Here is an 18557-nt window from a genome sequence, read left to right on the forward strand (position 1 = left end):
TTCTCTCTCCTCTTCCTCCAATTCTCTCTCCCATAAAAGATCAACTAAACTCACCACAAAGCACCACTCATCTCTCATTCTCTTGTTCTCTCTTTGGCCGATTACCAAATTATATATAGTTTGTTTTTAACAGATCTACATATTTGTGTATGTTTCGTTAATTTTTTCCCAAAAATTAGATTTTAATTGCATTTTTCTGCACTTTTTTTTTTTTTTTTAATATTCTAACTTTTTGCAATATGTAGCAATATATTTGCAATAATAAATTAAATCTAAGATTAGAAATGAAGTTTAGCGATGATTAGTGATGTTTGACTAAAATAATAAATGTTTGCGTATTTAGCAATGTATTTGTTAGGGCTGTACATCGGTCGGTTTATCCTATATATTTTCTAACCCAATCTAAAGTTCGGGTTGCTAAAATTTAAGTGCAACCCGCCCAATTTTTAAAAAAAAATCTACAAACCGATCAACGGTTTGGGCGGTTTGGTCGGGTTAACCCGCCCAAACCGGCCAATTTTTTTTTTTTAGTTTTAAAAGTCAAAATCAACAAAAATTAAAAAAATAAATTAAAAATATCACATTCCACCAAAGTACAATACCATATATATGACTTTAAAACTAATAATTAAGTATATAACTTTATATTATTATATATTTAATCATTTATATTATATATAATAAAAACTAAAAAGTTTAAAAAAAAAATAAAGGTGCAAAATCGGGTTGGTCGGGTTGGTCAGTTTAATTGGGCGGGTTGGACCTATTTTCAACCCGCCCAATTAACAGATTGGGCGGTTTGTAATTTTTTCGGGATATTTCGGTTTGTAATTTTTATCGGTTTTTTCGGTTCGGTTTGGGCTAGTTATTCGGTTTAGGCGGTTTACAAACTTTTTTGTACAGCCCTAGTATTTGTGATATGAGACTAAAAAAATATAAAGTATGTCGCTAATCATCATTAATCATCGTGAAAACTTGAGTGTAATGTAGCGACATTTAGCATGTGTTTTGCAGTTTTTAGTCTCATATCGTAAATACATCACAAAAGCTATTGCTGAACATCACTAAATACGCAAACATTTATTTTAGTCAAATATCGCAAAATATTATTAATCATCGCTAAACTTCATTCTTAACATCAATTTGAGTCTATCATTATAAATACATCGCTACATATCGCAAATTATCGCAAAAAACTTGAGAACTAGAGACAAAAACACAAAAAAATACAAAAAAAATTCAAAATTCTATTTTTGGCAAAAAAAATCAACAAAACACAAACACAAATGTGTAAATCTATTAAAAACAAACTATACACATATAATAGCATATTTTTTGGTCTGGCGTGTGTGTGACTTTCTAGAGAGAGGGAGAAAAAAAATTGTTAAGATGAGTTTTGTTTTATTATTTAAAGTGTATAATCGGAACTAAATAAACACACCACCATATTTTCTTTGATGTTTTGTGTAGTGGCATATTTAGGGACCATGCTTCACATTTAAGTATGGTAACTCAAACTTTCTTTCACTATCCACCTAAGTGCATGCACAACTAATTCATGAGCTGCCTTATTAGTCATACGATGAATATGAACTAGAGATGCCTCAAGAAAATTAGAAAGCAAACTAACAAAATCATCTAACAAAGAACCCAACTCATTACAAAAGTATGAATGCTTTGAAAAAGCAAAAACTAAAACTAAAGAATCAGACTCCACAAAATAAAGAGGAAGACCAAGCCTGTGAGACTAATTCAGCATTACCATTAATGCTAATGTTTCTACTTGAACGACTGAAAAGTTACTATTAAGTTTAGATCTTATGCATGAATGTGAACTTTTCTCTTTTGAAGACTAGATGAACAACTTACAAAAACACACCAAAAAAAGATAAATGGTGTAAGGATTTAACTTTTACAAAATAAATTAAATCAAAAAAAGTAAAATTTAAATACAACAATTAAAATAATAAGAAAAAATTATCTGTAAGATTCAATGATCCTCCAATAGTTCTTAAAGTCTCTAATATCAAAATGCAGTAGAATCTCTATCCAAGAATACACTTGGGACCAAGTAAATTATATTCTAGTTGGGAGGTTATAACTAAAAAGAGTTACACTAGAAAAAAAAAAATTAAAAAATCAAAAAATATTAATGTAACAATAATAACAATAAATAATCATTAATACTATATCATAATAGAAATGTTTTAGAGTAAATATAATTTCATACATGTATTATAATTTATAATAAAATTATTAATTTTACATAAATAAATTTACAAAATACATGTATATATTTTATTAAGATGTAATTATTCTTATATAGAGGTATACTTTATTAATACGGGACTTAAAAAATGTATAACTAATTACAATTTAGAGGTTATTCTTATTTATAACTGGCCCAAATCGGGACTTGATTTTTTTTTTTATAACAAATTAGAGATTATTCTTGAATAGAGTATTCTTAAATAAAGGTTCTACTGTATATAACTTAAATAAAATAAACGATTTCATAAAATTATATCACTCTCAATTCCACTATTTTTGAATGGAAAATTCATCTTTATTAACCATTAATTTCAACTACCAAACAAGGTAGCAAATCAGTTGGAACAGACTCCAATCTGAAATGACAATCAGGATATAATATTGCAGCTCTAGCGAAGTTATGAGCCACCATATTAACTTATTGTTTTACAAAATCTACAGAAATAAATGGTCGCGTATAATAGGCTCAACTATAAGATTTTAATTTATTTATTTTTTTTAAAAAATGTATGTTTAATTAATTTATAAAATATTTTATTTACTAAATTATTTTAAAATTTTAAATTCATACTAGTAGCTATAAATTAACTATTATATGTTATTAATGTAAATGATATAAAATGTAAGAGTTTTTAAGTAAAATATATTTATTTAATGATATATTTAGTGTAAATTATTAAAATTGCAATACCAAAAATAAAATTTTTTATACCAATTTAATGTAGATTCTACACTAAATTAGTATAAACATAGAGATAATCATAGCGATTTGTTCTATATAAATTGTAGAGACACGATTTTGTCCCGTGATGTACTTTCACGGAATGTATTCCGTGATGTACGACAGCCGTTAGATGGGTTAAAAAATAGTAACGTACCTTGAGACCTATTATTACGTACCGTGAGACCCATTTATAATGTACCACATAATATATTTCGTAAAAGTACATCACGGGATAAAATCGTGTCCCATAAATTGTATCTAAAATTACTAAAGATTATTTTTTTATTATTATTATTATATAGAAAAATATTACTTTTTTCTTCTATTTTGTAGGATGTCCTAGAAATAGAATCCTTTGCTTTTTTTTCCCCTTTGCTAGAAAAAGGGAGCCTTTTTTTGTGTGTTTGAAGATCAAGAGTGAAGCTACTGAAATAAGAAATATATAATAATCCCCTGGTAGTCGGATGGGATATTGGTGGTTGTGGTGGGGTTTAACGGCAACCGTGGTGGAATTAACGGTGGTGGGCGGAGCCGGAGAAGGGTTGATCCCACTCTCAAGAATTGCTTTTGGATCATGTGCCAACCAAAGCGCTTCTCAGGAACAGGAAGCGATCTGGAATGCCATCATTTCATTCAATCCCCAGCTCTTCATTTGGATGGGTGACAACATATATGGAGACATAAAGCGCCCCTTTAGAGTTTTTGGGAAGGAGAGGACCATTGGGCCATGGAAGAATGTGGCTCGCTTTGTTCCTTCCTCCCCTCAAGAGATGAGCTCCAGGTACCTTCAGGCCAAGTCCAACCCTGGTTATTCTCGTCTTCGTCGACATCCTAATCTAACCATTATTGGTACTTGGGATGACCATGACTATGGATTGAATGACGCTGGGAAAGAACTCTCCTTTACCACCAAAACCACCAATCAAAAACTTCTTCTTGATTTCTTGGATGAACCCAGAAACAGTCCAAGGTTAACTAACTAACTAACTAATCATCTCTCTCTCTCTCTCTCTCTCTCTCTCTCTCTCTCTCTCTCTCTCTCTCTAATCCTATTGTTATGTTTTGTTATCTTCACTCACTCACTCATTCTTTGTTTTGTTTTGTTCTTTCTTTACAGGCGCCACCAACAAGGTGTGTATGCTTCATACACATTTGGCCCTCAAGGCAGACAAGTCAAGGTATAGTGTTATAATAATTCATTCATAGTTTGTATATAATATAATCATAAAATGTAACTCATTTCTTTGTTCTCTAAAATGTATGGATCATCAGGTTATCCTTCTAGATACTAGATACCACCGAGACCCTCTCTCTAGTGATGGTACTATCTTGGGGGATTCACAATGGACATGGTTGGAAAAGGAGCTCAACAGTACACCTTCAGCTATCACCATAATAGGCTCTTCTATTCAGGTATCTGTTAATAACACTCGAGACATGACTGTAAGAGACTTTGTAAGAGAAGGGAAGACCTTGTAATCTGTGATTGTTGATAGTAGATTTGAAAAGGATTGCCCTCTTGTTTTGTGAATGTAACTTATATTTTGGTGTTGTTCTTGATATTAGAGTGTGTGTGTGTGTGTTCTTTCTTTCTTGTTATGTGGTTTTGCTGTAGTATTAATCATTGGTTCCAGGTTATATCAAATATTTCAGCCACCACTGGTCCATTGTTTTATATGGAATCTTGGGGACGTTTCCCAAAGGAAAGAGAGCGCCTTTTTAAAGTAATAGCTGATAGTAAGGTGATCATCATATCCACCCTCTGAGGGAATTTGCTTAACTATATAATCATAATAATAATCTCATTGAATTTACACTAAGTGACCCTAAAGGTGGTTCTGTTCCATAGAAGTTATTTTGCAAATAATTTTGTTTTTTAATAAATGTTTCTTCCACTATAGTGAGTTTTACATAAACAGTCAGCTCATTTGGTGCAGAGGGATGGAGTCATCTTCATCAGTGGAGATGTTCATTTTGGAGAAATCACTAGATTTGATTGTGCTGCTACTGGATATCCACTCTATGACATAACCTCCAGTGGCCTCACTCAAGCTGTGGAGAACACAGTCCCATCTGTATTACATCTTTTAATCAGATTTGTGGCATGGTTGACTCCCACTACCATGAGAGTAATAGATAGAAACTGTAGATATAAATCATGCACTTTTGGTAAGCAACCATCTGAATTCTTGTTAACTATATCATATGTATAATGCATTGTATAACTGCAGAGCAAAGTTTCATAATGAATGAATAAATTTTGTACTTAGGCCAACCCAATTTTGGGGCAATCGAGATAGACTGGGCAACAACTCCTGTGACAGTGAGAAGTGAAATAAGGGATAGGAGTGGACAGCCTGTGGCCAGTGTTAATATATCATTGTCAGATTTGAAGTGGGGGAAGAATATGAATATCAACTCTTCAAACACACTAAAGAAATCAGCAAACATCTCAAGGCACTGCTCTCTTGAAGTGTCTCTCCCATGGATTGTCAGATACAGACTGGCTATTTTATTTTATTCCACTTTAGCTGGTAACCTCCTCATTCAATTCTCTACATACAGATGTTTATAATATGTATATATTCTTGGACATTTTTGATTTATTTTCGGTCCAAAACTTTGGTTGCAGTACTGGTTCTTGTTTTTATAGGACTGTGTTGTGTAGCAAAATTAGCGTACCGGAAATGTCTCAACAAGTGCAAACATGATTGAGGCCACTTTACTGGAAAATCTTTGACTATGGTAGCTTGGTTTTTTCGTTGATGTATATATATATATATGTGTGTGTGTGTGGATGTATTTTCATGAAGCATGAAGATGCATGTTGTTTTACAGTGACAGGACAGATGATGCGTAGAGATGAAGCTACTAATGGAGATGGACATTTTCTGTTGTAATTGAAGAAAACGACATCTTCAAACATTTTTCTTATGTATAATCCAGACAAGACAAGAGACATTATAGGCACAATAAAGTTTTTGTTATGCACATGATATGGATATGATCCACTCATCTTTTAAAGGAACTTTTAAATCAATGTAGCCCACATGATTGTGTATGTATGCATCTGAAAAGATTGGCAATTTGGAAAACCAGAAATGTGGTTGTCTGGAAGCAAAAATCTACCTTAGCAGCTAATGTCTGTTAGCTAGAATTAGCCCTTAATCAATGGCAAAGTGCTCAGTCAAGGAGGATGAAGTCTTTGCTTGTTCCTTGTGGAGTGAGTAATGGACTTGAGCACTGGTTTAAACATGGTATGTATAAGATTAAAACCCGCATCCACCACGTGGATCGAGGTGGTCGGGATACTCAAAATGAACGACTTTATTGATAAGATTAAGGTGAATAAGAGTGAGTAAAGTTTTCTATTTTCATTCTAAAAAACAACATTTTTTTTTGTAAAAAATATATATTATAAATCAATATTATTTTTTAAATAGTAGTTATTTATTTTAAAAATATGTGTTTATTTTTAGAATTATAGGTATTTGTTGAAATATAAATACAATTAATCTTTTCACTAATATAGGTGCCGTTTGGTAACACATTTGTTTTTTAATTTTTTAATCACAAAATGAAAGTAAAATTTTTGTTTTTAAAAAATTTATTTTTGAAAAACAAAAATGCGCTCTATAACCACTTTTGTTATTCAAATTTAAAAACAGAAAACAAAATGTGTTATGTAAAGTTCATTTTTATTTTTATTTTTTGATTTTATTTAAGTCGGGTCTAGGTCCGGGGTCGGATTCGGGTTCAAGTCAAAAGCCGGGTTTAGCGCCAGGGCCGTAGGGGGGAGATTTGGGTTCGGGTCTGGTCGTAATCTAAAAGATTGATTAAGAAAAAAAACTGTTTAAAAAAATATTGAAAGTGATTTTTTTTGTTTTTAAAATTTTGATTTCTAATTATAAAATTGAAAAGTAAAAACAGTTTTATAGAACATGTTTTTGAAAAATATTTTCACTTTTCTACTTTTAAAAACAAAAAACTCATTAAAAAAGTGTTACCAAACGCCACCATAATAATCTTTATTTAAAATAGTCAATTCCAAAGTTATTTTGTTTCCATTTCAAAGTTGTAACCAAACAAAATAATTATTTTCCATTACTATTTTACTATTCCTAATTCTAATTCTATTCCAATTTATTTTTGCAAAGCAAACACCACCCAACAAATTCTTCGTTTTAAGTCATTAGTGTCAAACACCACCCAAGAAATTCATTGTGGTTGGTTTTAGCATCACATATTTTCTCACATTAAACAGTTGTTGCATTAATTTTTAGGGTATCTCTTTTTTATGTAAATCAGAATTATGTCTCATAAATTAACTTAGCATGTCTATGACTAGATAATGAGCTTTTTTTTGGAAGAAGCTCCTCCTCCTATTTGTAACTCAGTTTGAATACAATTTAAATGCATGATCTTGTATTCTTAATAAAAATAAAAAAAATAATTTACAGCACAAATGTTTAAGTTTATCTCTCAATTGCAAATATATAATTAAATTTAATATTTAAAACTTCTATAGAGGTCACATTACCATGGCCAGGTACTTATTAAAATTTTAAAAATATAACATAAATCTCATAAAGTTGCTAAAAAACACATGTGATATCTAACACTTACTTCGGTGTCATAACCTTTTTAATATAATTAGTACCAAGTATTATATAATTTAAAAAAATAATTTTTAATGCGTATTATTAGTGTCAAGAACTAATAAGTATTATTTATGTAATTAAGTCACAAATTATTTAATAATAATAAATTAAGAAGAAGAGATGGAAAGAAGTCAAAGCATGTGGTTTAGACTAAGATATTGATGGTGGAAGGCGTCAGGCGTGTCGTGCAAATGGGGTTGGGAGTCAAACAAAGACGCGTGAATTGGGATGGGAGTCAAAACTCTGTGTTTACTTATATCATTACATTAACATTGCCGGAGAAGATGGATTATAAGCCGTGAGACTGACTGAGGCCACATTGCCGGAGAAAATCATGATGAAATTGAAGATTTTTACGATATGGGTAGTTTTCCAAATCCAAATCCAATGGAACCAAGCCCAGCAAAGCTACGTAAACAACAAACAACTCGATTGTTACAACCACTTCAACACCACCGACGGCTTCGTCTGCAACGGCGTCTCCCCTACCTGCCTCTCTTACCTCACCTTCCGATCCATCCCTCCCTACAACTCTCCATCCTCCATCGCCTTCCTTCTCGGCTCAGACACCGTCCACATCGCCAAAGCCAACAACATCTCCGATGTCGACACCATCCCCACCAACAACCTCGTCATCGTCCCCGTTAATTGCTCTTGCACCGCCGGAGATGATTCCTCTTACTACCAACATAACGCCTCCTATATACTCAAGTTACGCTCTGAGACTTACTTTAGCGTTGCCAACAATACCTACCAGGGTCTCACCACCTGTCAATCTCTTATAGCCCAGAACTCAGTCGGAATCTTTAACCTCTCCGTTGGTCTCACTCTCCAGATCCCTCTTAGGTGTGCTTGCCCAACTCGTTCCCAGACCTCCTCTGCTGTAAAGTACCTTCTTCTTTATCTCGTCACATGGCACGATAGCTATTCCACCATTGCAGCTCGCTTCGGCGTAAAAGCAGAGTCTTTGCTCGATGCAAACCGCCTCTCTTCCTCAGATAACATATACCCATTTACGCCCCTTATCGTCCCTCTGACCACCGAGCCTTCCCTAACAGAACCAGCCTCACCACCGCCTCCACCTCCACCTCCGGCGCAACCTCCAATATCTCCAAATCACAATTCTTCAAACAAATGGATTGTTGTGGGTGCTGCCATTGGAGCTGCTTTACTCTTCTTTGCAGCCATCGCCTTCTTCTTCTTCTTCATCCAACGTCGCCGCCGCCACCACAGCAACACTCAAAAGCCAAAGGAGCTTTCGTCATCGTTGCCGCCGTCTATGAAGGTTTGCTCCAATTCCTACTCTACTGTTCCGGGAACATCTTCCTCTTCTTGGTCGACTGTTTCAAATCAAGGGGCACTGCGTTCGGCGGCGGATTCCTTAACCATTTACAAGCTTGAAGAGCTGCAAAAAGCTACCGACTTTTTCAGTGAAAAGAACAAGATCAGAGGGTCCGTTTACAGGGGAAGCTTCAACGGTGACGAGGCTGCCATTAAAGTGATGAAAGGGGACGTCTCCGGCGAGATCAACATATTGAAGCGCATTAACCACTTGAATATAATCAGGCTGTCGGGTCTGTGTGTGAGCGGAGGTAACAGCTACCTGGTGTACGAGTACGCCCAAAATGGCTCTCTCAGCGATTGGCTGCAACAACACAACAACAACAACAATAATACACTATCTTGGAAGCAAAGAGTGGAGATTGCTTACGATGTGGCTGATGCTATCAACTACTTACACAACTTTGCCAACCCTCCTTACATCCACAAGAACTTGAAGACCAGCAACATCGTCTTGGATGAGACCATGAAAGCTAAAGTTACAAACTTTGGGTTAGCAAGAGTGGTGGAGAATGATGAGGAGGAACACAACCAACCCCACTTGACCAGACATGTGGTTGGAACACAGGGCTACATGGCACCCGAGTACATTGAGAGCGGCTTAGTCACTTCAAAGCTTGATGTTTTCGCATATGGGGTCGTTCTATTAGAGATCTTATCCGGCAGAGCAGTTGCAGCTGCAGGCGATGGTGGTGGTGGTGAGAAAGGGGAGGAGTTGGTTTCCGAATGGGTGATAAGAAATGTGTTGGATGGAGACAACGTGAGGGAGAAGCTTCGAGAGTTCATGGATGCTGCATTGAAGCGCGAGTACCCCTTGGACTTGGCCTTCACCATGGCTCAGTTGGCTAAGGCATGTGTGGCTCGAGACCTTAATTCTCGCCCTGCAATCACTGAGGTTCTCATGACACTGTCCAAGATTCGTTCCTCTACTCGGGACTGGGATCCCTCAGACGAGCTCCAACACTCCAGCTCCAGGTCCTTTAGCCATTGGTAGATACTAGATACTAGCTTATTAAGCTATCTTCATATTCATTTTCTCAGTCTACTTATACCATTGATGATGAGTTGAGTTAAGCAAAAGTTTATGTAAAACACGACTAGATATGTTAATATAATATAACTAAGTTATTAGTTAAACTGAGTCATCACATCTTAAACGATTCTCATATATGTTGTTGTATGTGAAAACTTCCTAGACTTTGATACAATTTACAAGCAACACGATGAGAAAAGGATTATATTAGAGTTGATAAGTTATATCAAAGACAGATATACATTACTCAAGTGTCTTCTGCAACACCACCACACTAGCCCTGGAAGATGAGTTTGGTCCTTCCCTCTATACTTTTGCAAACAAATGCATTTGGAAGAAAAGCTCTGCACACAATATACAATAACAATCCACATTTATTTCACTTGTGAATCAATGTACTGTAATGTAAGGCTTCCCTCAGCTTATTACTCCATTCCTTGGACCCATCAGATATCTTATTACTCCTTAATTAAATGGTATGGAAAAGAAGACATTAATTGACAAATCCTAAATGAAATCAAAAGAGAAAAATGAATGTATTGTATACCATAACAGAACTGGAGGCAGCTTTAAGTACTTGCCAATGCACAAGCTAGTTGGAGAAACTCTTTAGCTGATAGAAGATCCTGCTTCTGTATGACAACCAAACTTTGCACCAGAATAGATAAAGTTCTTTACGATGTGCCCTTAACACGAAGCTAGGTCAGCTATGCGAACGCTTGTGAGTGCATTAAGTAAGTTAGATACTAGCTGGCATGAAGCGGGTCAATTGTGCAGGATTGAGCCCAACCATTCCATGATTTCTTCTCTCCAACCAAGCAATCTTTAATGTATAACTCTTAAGATATTCGAACCATTTTGCAAAGTAATTGATTCAACCGTCTAATTAAGTACTCTTTTTTAAGGTTCATTAATATAGCCATATAATGCATTGGCACAACATAAAAACAAGAATAATTAGCATTTTTTCCTTTTTTAACTTTCGACATTATTTGATCCTAACCTTTAAAATATACAGCTTACTAAAAATTTTCTATGAACTTTTATAATTACAGAAATTTAGTCCTTCTGTTAGATTATGTCTCATTATTTCGTTTAAATATTGAATTGGTTTTGTAAATTAATAAATTTTCTCCTTAAACTTTGGCAACTATCAAATCGTAACCCCTCCAAATAAAAATAAGATTCAACATTTTTTTTTTAAAAAAATTAATTTAGATGATACATTGTTTTGTTGACTCTTAGTGTTATAGAATGTAAAAGAGTATGTTTATGTCCATGTCTATGTCCATATGTACAAAATCATGAATGAATAATCAATGGCATATTCCATTGGTGGCCAAATCAGGATGAATAAGATAACGAAAAGTTGAGTTGTGCGGTGGTAATGGTAGCGAATGCAGATAAAAAGTTGAGTTGCTGGTGCATTTTGGTTTTTGGACATCTGCCACGCTTTCAAGGATCACTTCCAACAACCCTTCCGCGCTCAGAGACATGTCCTTCCCAAACAGCTCCAACACTCTCGGCGCCAACACCTTTGTTTCCTTCTCTCCTTGCCTAATTTCAAACTCCACCCTTGCTTCTATGAACTCTTTCTTTGCTACTTTCAGATCCCCAAATATACTCTTTGCCTTGTATGCTCGAACCTAACATATATCCATTGTTTGACTCTAATAGTTAGATTATGATGATAATGAGAGTTAATTATATAATTAACTAAAATGAAATGAAATGAAATGAATACCGCAGGATCAAAGTAATCTCCTGAAGAGAGTGCAAAATGAACCAGTGGTTCCGGGTAATCCAAGGCGTAATCATGTCTTGTCCCTCGTGTACTCTTCAATTTTCTTCCTGGAAACAGTGTCTGTAGCCACTGCACTCACCCACATTCAGTTAATTATAATATAAAAACACTTAACATAACATAACATAGCATAACGACACACTGTTAACATACTGGAGCCGAGTTATGCGGTCGAATTCCCAAAATAGAACTCTGTATCACATAAGCATTTATGCAATGTCCCCCTACATTGTATGCAGCCTGTTTATAAAAAGTAACATTCAATTGACGAATTCCAGTTATAAGGAATTTTCAAAGAGTAAATATCTAAGTTTAATGTTTTTATTTTACCTTTAATACCGAAGAATTTTTAACACGGTTGCTACTCCCATAAGCCAAGTGTGCCTGCATTGGGATTCCAAAACAAGAGAACCATTATTATTCCACTCCATCTCCATGGATCATGGATGAATAAACCAACCAGTACATATGCATACATGCATCACTAGAGCATTATGAATATTGATCCAGAACGCAAGCTTCTCCTCGCGCTTCATCTTTTTCGGGTCAACCATCTCAAGATGTTTAAGCAATGACCTAAAACAGTTTCCATGGGAAACAAGTACATAAATAAAGCAATGAAAAATGATCAAGATAAACGTTGCAATTTACCAAATAAGGTACCTGAAATTTTGTAACATTTTAGAAACAAAGCTAAAAGTACTATCGTTTTCTAATCGAATCTTGAGAACTTGTATCATGGAAGCATAAGGTCCTCCACCTACATTCATCAACTCTGTGTGACGTCGTGGACTCCAACTATCACAACCACTTTTGGAAGAAAACAATGTGGAGGAGGTGGAGGAGGATGAGGAATATGAGGCAGACAACACAGCCATAGCCGGGGCTTGAGGCCGAGTAGAAGAAGTAGGAGTGACCAGTTTGCAGTAAATGGAAGAGATGCATCTCACTATGTCTTGGGAAAGTCTATCAGGAGCAGCACTAAGGCAAGAACCGCCAAGGTGATCAGCTAGGCTGCGGTGTCCTGAAACTTTATGGTCCTGCAAATACACGTATATACAATAAAATCTCTATCTAAGAATATACTATATCAAATATAACAATAAATTATTTATACTATTTCATAATAAAATTATTTTAAGATGTATTACAATTTAGAATAAAATTATTAATTCTATATAAACGTATATTATTAACGTATAATTATTTTTATGTACGGGATTTAAAAAATGTAAAACTAATTACAATTTAGAAGTTATTCGATTCTTATTTATAACTGACCTAACTTAGGATTTAATTTTTATATAATATATTAGAGGTTATTCTTCAATGAGCATTGCTATTGGACACTCTAGTGGTACTCAACACCTTCTATATAGTTACCGTTCTATGATTGGTTAGCGATATTCCCTACAAACTATTCTCTTAAGCTATGTAGGACCTAATATTTAATTACACCAATAACAATATGACATTGATGAAAGTGGTAGTGATTAGTAGTGCCTTTTAGCATATCTGTTCGTGAATAGTATCTACTGTAAATGTAGTTACCAAATGTAGATGATGGAATTATAGAGTGATTTTCAGTTACCCTTTTAGTAGGTGTGGCTTTTTGGTTATTGAGATTGCTCTGATTACATGGGCTTGTTGTCCAAGCACCAGGTGCAGGGGTAGCTCTAGTACTACAAGTACTACTAGTTGGAGTATTTGACAAGGTTGAGACTTTGTCATCAAAGGCTGCCCGGTAAAGAGACAGAAGATGGCGTTCCAAGTTCAAAATCTGAAGCTCAAGTATGCTTATTTCCTTCTCCAGTTCCGCTGTAGATGACTGTTTCATTGCAACCCCGAATTAGTTTATTGTTAAAACTCAACAACAAACCAATTAGATTAACAAATTAATGATGAAAAGAAAATATATAAAACAGTACCTTAGGTGTAGCCAGGGAAGATGATGAAATGGTATCCAACTGTGTGAAAATGAAGAAGAAATAATTTCAGTGTTTTATTTTGTAGTCTGAGATTGAGGCTAAGGCAAACAAGAGTTAAAAAAAGAAAAATTAAACCATACTCACAGGTGGGTGATTAAAGAAGGAAGACAGCCTTGGTGACATGTTGAGTACATTTTTAAGAAAGCCAATATTGGAAGAACAAGAGGAAGAGGAAGAGGAAGAGCGGTTATTCTCAGGCCTCATCATCATCATCATAATAATAATTTTCTTTTTTAGAAACAAAAGCTTTTCTTTCTGATACAGTGGTCTTAACAGAGTCAAAAGGCCAAATGGGCATTTCAACAAATGGTTGTATTTCTAGAAAGAAAGTTTTTGTTTTCTGCTTCTTAAATTAATGCACTAATAAAAACTTTAAATTGTAAAAATCTAAAGAAAATAAGAGAAAAAAAAAATCTGTCCATAATGCCAAAATAGAATTATTGAGTGAATAAAAGCAGATGACCCACCACAAGATATGGAGTGGGTGTGGTGCTTGTATAATTATAATTGGAAAAAAAAATTAAATGGATTTGTTGGTACACAAATATGCAGTATTAAAAAACAAGAATTATGAAAAGAAAAGAAGAAATGCATATATAAATATATACACTCATGAGATTAGGTGGAGGAAAGTAAACTGTTATGATTAATTAAGCCAAATAAAAAAAAGACATTGGAGTGAAGGGCAGGTGAGCTGATTCATTATTCCTAGCTATATATATATATATATAGATATATATATATATTTCATCATCACCCTCACAAACACATGCTGATGAAATAATAATAATAATATTAGTACACACACTATTATTACTATATACATATTATATGGTACAGTTAAGCTAGAAGCAGCTAATATATGTATATAATAATCATATAATATGATATATCACAACACAACAGCTGTTTCTGCAATGATCATTAATGGAGGTGGGGACTGAAGGAGTTTGATGGAGTTGGGTTAACAGACACACTCAATCTCTCTAACTCTAAATCTTTCTTCCACCTTAACTAGATTCCTTGCTTCTTCTATAGGCCATACTTATTACATATCTCCTCATATTTCATGATCACTTCATAAATATATTGAAAAATTCTATATTAGCACATCGTTTTTGTTCATTAAGGATAAATATCTCTATTTTCAATATTTGGAAAAATTATACCTCAAAAGTTTTTGTAAAACAATGTAAATTATAGATAGCAGAAGTTTTACTATTTTTCAAAAAAATAAATAAAATTGAATCTAGAGTTCAAACAAGATTGATATCAGAATCAGCTACTATATAACTTTGGAGGAAGCACATTTATTTGGAAATTTACTAAATATTTCAGAATTATACAATCCACCATAGAAGTCAAAATATAACAATTGATTATATGATTTAGTTGAGTTCTATATGTTCCCTTTTGGAAAGGGTTTCGGAATTGAATAAAATACTAGCTAGTTACTTACCGTTAAAGAAATACAAAGGCCGACCAGCTGGAGGGACTCAAGGACGTGTGGCATTGTACAACCAAGATGGACAAGTTTAAGTCTATACGCAACCTTAGTATGCCGACCAACAACCTCCCAAGGTCGAACAAATTCTTACACTGGACAGTCATACTCGAACAATATGATGATGGAGCTGATAGTGGACAGCGCAACAATTATCGTCATGATACTCGTCATGCCCACGATGAAAATCAAGTAAATCATCCGAACGATACTAATCCTCCTAGGCCGATTTGGTCCACGAGCCAAACACGCAGAAAACCTCGTGTGACTCTGTCTTCCAGAGGATGGGGCCCAAAGCTGATCTTCGAGACGATTTGAATTGTAGAAGAGAAATTTGGGACGAACATTATGTCCCTCCGCTTAACAATCCACCAATTAATGTGGAGAACTACATTCCACAAAATACATGTAACTTCGTACCTTTTTGATGCTCCAAGGGGTCAACAAGTGACACAAGCCGATCAACAGGCAGGTCAAGTAGATCCAGGGATACAAGCGCAATTGGATCAACTTAAGAGCCTCATTCAAGGCCTGACTGGCCCAAAACTCACCGACCAGGAGCTTGATCAGACAAGAGTCTGGTCATTTTCTGCTAGGTTCAATTCCCTTGATCTTCTGACCAAGTTCAAAATGCTTACCTGGAAGATGTATACGAGTAAAAAAGATTTGTTGTCTCATATTAAATACTTTGAGATACAGATGGACCTGCAGACAGTAAAGGGTGATGTACGGTGTAGGATTTTCCAAGCTACCTTGATGAAGGCTGCCCAACAGTGGTACTTCAAGTTAACACCAAGAAAGTTCAATTAATGGGACTCCTTTACCTCAGAGTTCTATGCGCAATTCTCTTCTTTGAGATAGCTCCCCGCTCACTTAGAAGACATAGTAGAGGTAAAACAAGTTCCAGGCAAACCTTTGAAGGATTACATCAGTCAGTTTATGACCGAGGCCATGAAAGTGAAGGGACTTACCAAGGAAGGAAGACTAGCAGCTGTGCTAGGAGGTATCGAGCTAAAAGGAGAATTGTGGAAAGATATCAAAAGGCTCACCGTAGGCTCGATGGGAGAATTTTTAGACCAAGCAGACAAATTTATAAAGCTCGAGGAAGCAGTTCGATGAGTGGACACAATTGGCCAGAAAAAGACCGATCAAAGTCCTACACTCCCAACCACCATAGCTATCCGTCCAGCCAGGGAACAGTTCCAACCATGGTGGTAAAAGTTCGAACAACAGAAATAACCACAACAATGGGAAAAAGGAGAAGTTCAATAAAAATTCTGATCAACAACATCCCCGAGAGAAGGCATCAAAGTTCACCGCCTTCATTGTACTCACCAAGGAGTGAGAGACCATTTTTTATGGAGACCTAATCGGTTGTGCCGTACAAGTGACCCCCTCCGATCAAGAAAGATATGAGCAAGAGGGATACCACCAAATATTGATGATTTCACAAATATTTTGGCCACGATACTAATGAGTGCAAAAATCTAAAGGAGAAGATTGAATTTCTCACCAGAAAGAATAATTCGTACATACGTTTGTATGTGAAGACCAACAAACACCAACAAGCCGCCCAACCTGATAACAATCAGAACCAACTAATGCCTCCAATAGTGGATGGACATTTATAAGTGATCATTGGGGGGCACATATTGCTGGTGATTCGAACAAAGCCGGAGAGAGATATGCCTGGACATTTCAATATGAACAAAAAGATGAAGAAGTTTTGGCCATGGAAGAAAGGAAGCCAAAACAGCCGTGCTGAGAAGAAGACATCATCTCATGCAGTGAAGATGATGCAAGCCATGTGATTTATCCTCACAACGACCCCCTGGTTGTTGAAGTGCAAATTGCCAACATGATAGTGGCTCGGTCAATGATTGATAATGGAGCTTCCTCCAATATCTTTTTCAAGACAACATACAAAAAGATGGGGCTTCATCTTAAAAATTTGATTCCTTACGCGCAACTAGTGTACGATTTATCTGGACAGAGCATAACACCTCTTGGACATATCCGTCTCCCACTCACTATTGGAAAATATCCAACAACAAACATTGTGATGTCCCAATTCTTAGTAATTGATGTTCCTTTTGCTTTTAATGTCATGATAGGGCGACCAACCCTATATGACTTGAAAGCAATAACTTCAATTTACCACCTGTGTGTTAAGTTTTTGACTAGGAATGGGATCAGATGTCTAAAGGAAGATTAGAGGACTGCCCGCCAATGTTACAACCCTTCTTTGACAAAGGCAAAAAAAGGAAGAACCAGCCTACCAAGGGTCAAAAGTCGAGCAAAGTTTGAATAAATAGGAATCCACTAAAAGCGGGGATGAAGACATGGATCCTCGCTTTGGGGATCCTAACATAAACATTGGACTGGTGGAGGAATTAAAAGAAATAGAGATTGATCCCACCATGCCGATTAGGAAGCTCAACATTGGTCAAGATTTGTTGCTCAAAATAAAATCCATTTTGACCAAATTTCTAAGAGCAAACCTTGATATTTTTGCCTAGTCGCATGAAAACATGGTCAGAATAAATCCATCTATAGTTGCCCACACCCTCAACATTGATCCCAATTTTTTTACAACGAAAATGAATATTGTTGGATAAAGAACGTGCACATGCACTTAAGGTGGAATTAGAAAAGCTCCCAACAAACAAGTTCACCATGGAAGCTTTTTACCCCGCATGGGTGGCCAACCCTATCTTAGTGCCCAAGCCGAACAAAAAATAGAGTGTATGCATTGATTTCACAAATCTAAATAAGACATGTCCAAGGGATTGTTTTCCACTTCCAAGGCTCAACTAACTCGTAGATGCTACAGTAGGTCATGAGATCCTAAGTTTTATGGATACCTATTCGGGGCACAATCAGATTAGAATACATTTGGCCGACCAAGAGAACACAAGCTTCCAAATTGACATTGGCTTGTATTGTTATAAAGTTATGTCATTCGGATTAAAGAATGTTGGGGCTACCTACCAATGGTTATTCAATAGGATATTCAAAGATCAGATCATGCATAATATGGAAGTTTACGTGGACGACATGCTTGTCAAATCCAGAAAGGCTGGAAGCATGAAGCTCAATCCGCTCAAGTGTTCTTTTAGAGTCAGTTCGGGTAAATTCTTAGGCTTTATTATTAATGTCCAGGGAATTGAGGCTAACTCGGAGGAGATTTAAGCCCTTTTGGATATGAAATCACCCACGAAGGTCAAAGAA

At 35.5% G+C, this 18557-nt stretch overlaps 3 protein-coding genes across 4 annotated transcripts; 2 read left to right on the plus strand and 1 right to left on the minus strand.

Annotated features, from left to right (window-relative positions):
- The first annotated feature begins 3329 nt into the window (after positions 1-3329).
- Positions 3330-6119, plus strand: LOC115718709 (uncharacterized). Of its 2 annotated transcripts, XM_030647535.2 has the most exons (8): positions 3330-3965; positions 4113-4173; positions 4268-4408; positions 4630-4737; positions 4933-5164; positions 5266-5529; positions 5628-5740; positions 5834-6119. In XM_030647535.2, exons 1-7 carry the CDS (start codon positions 3460-3462, stop codon positions 5708-5710), a joined length of 1395 nt encoding a protein of 464 aa, XP_030503395.2. In that variant the 5' UTR covers positions 3330-3459; the 3' UTR covers positions 5711-5740; positions 5834-6119. The 2 variants fall into 2 exon arrangements, with proteins under 2 accessions (XP_030503395.2, XP_030503401.2); XM_030647541.2 differs by lacking the exon at positions 4630-4737 and having other exon boundaries at positions 3332-3965.
- Positions 6120-7765: 1646 nt separating this feature from the next.
- LOC115718690 (protein LYK5) lies at positions 7766-10134 on the plus strand. Its single transcript, XM_030647515.2, has one exon. The coding sequence runs from the start codon at positions 7991-7993 to the stop codon at positions 9989-9991; it is 2001 nt and encodes a 666-aa protein (XP_030503375.2). The 5' UTR covers positions 7766-7990; the 3' UTR covers positions 9992-10134.
- Positions 10135-11206: 1072 nt separating this feature from the next.
- LOC115718641 (uncharacterized) lies at positions 11207-14572 on the minus strand. Its single transcript, XM_030647464.2, has 9 exons — positions 13907-14572; positions 13763-13801; positions 13426-13662; positions 12498-12874; positions 12311-12410; positions 12165-12218; positions 11988-12074; positions 11775-11903; positions 11207-11676 (listed from the first exon to the last, which is right to left on the minus strand). The coding sequence occupies exons 1-9, from the start codon at positions 14036-14038 to the stop codon at positions 11347-11349; spliced, it is 1485 nt and encodes a 494-aa protein (XP_030503324.2). The 5' UTR covers positions 14039-14572; the 3' UTR covers positions 11207-11346.
- Between the last annotated feature and the right edge of the window lie 3985 nt (positions 14573-18557).

This window comes from Cannabis sativa, chromosome X (assembly GCF_029168945.1).
Source record: "Cannabis sativa cultivar Pink pepper isolate KNU-18-1 chromosome X, ASM2916894v1, whole genome shotgun sequence".
Taxonomy (NCBI): Eukaryota; Viridiplantae; Streptophyta; class Magnoliopsida; order Rosales; family Cannabaceae; genus Cannabis; species Cannabis sativa.

Coding starts and splice junctions, on each gene's coding strand:
- LOC115718709 (XM_030647535.2), top strand. CDS start 3,460: ATGGGATATTGGTGGTTGTGGTGGGGTTTAACGGCAACCGTGGTGGAA. Junction 4,174..4,267: donor CTCAAGGCAGACAAGTCAAG/GTATAGTGTTAT, acceptor ATGGATCATCAG/GTTATCCTTCTAGATACTAG. Junction 5,165..5,265: donor ATATAAATCATGCACTTTTG/GTAAGCAACCAT, acceptor TTTTGTACTTAG/GCCAACCCAATTTTGGGGCA.
- LOC115718690 (XM_030647515.2), top strand. CDS start 7,991: ATGATGAAATTGAAGATTTTTACGATATGGGTAGTTTTCCAAATCCAA.
- LOC115718641 (XM_030647464.2), bottom strand. CDS start 14,038: ATGATGATGATGATGAGGCCTGAGAATAACCGCTCTTCCTCTTCCTCT. Junction 12,411..12,497: donor AAAATGTTACAAAATTTCAG/GTACCTTATTTG, acceptor AAACTGTTTTAG/GTCATTGCTTAAACATCTTG. Junction 11,904..11,987: donor GACCGCATAACTCGGCTCCA/GTATGTTAACAG, acceptor GGGTGAGTGCAG/TGGCTACAGACACTGTTTCC.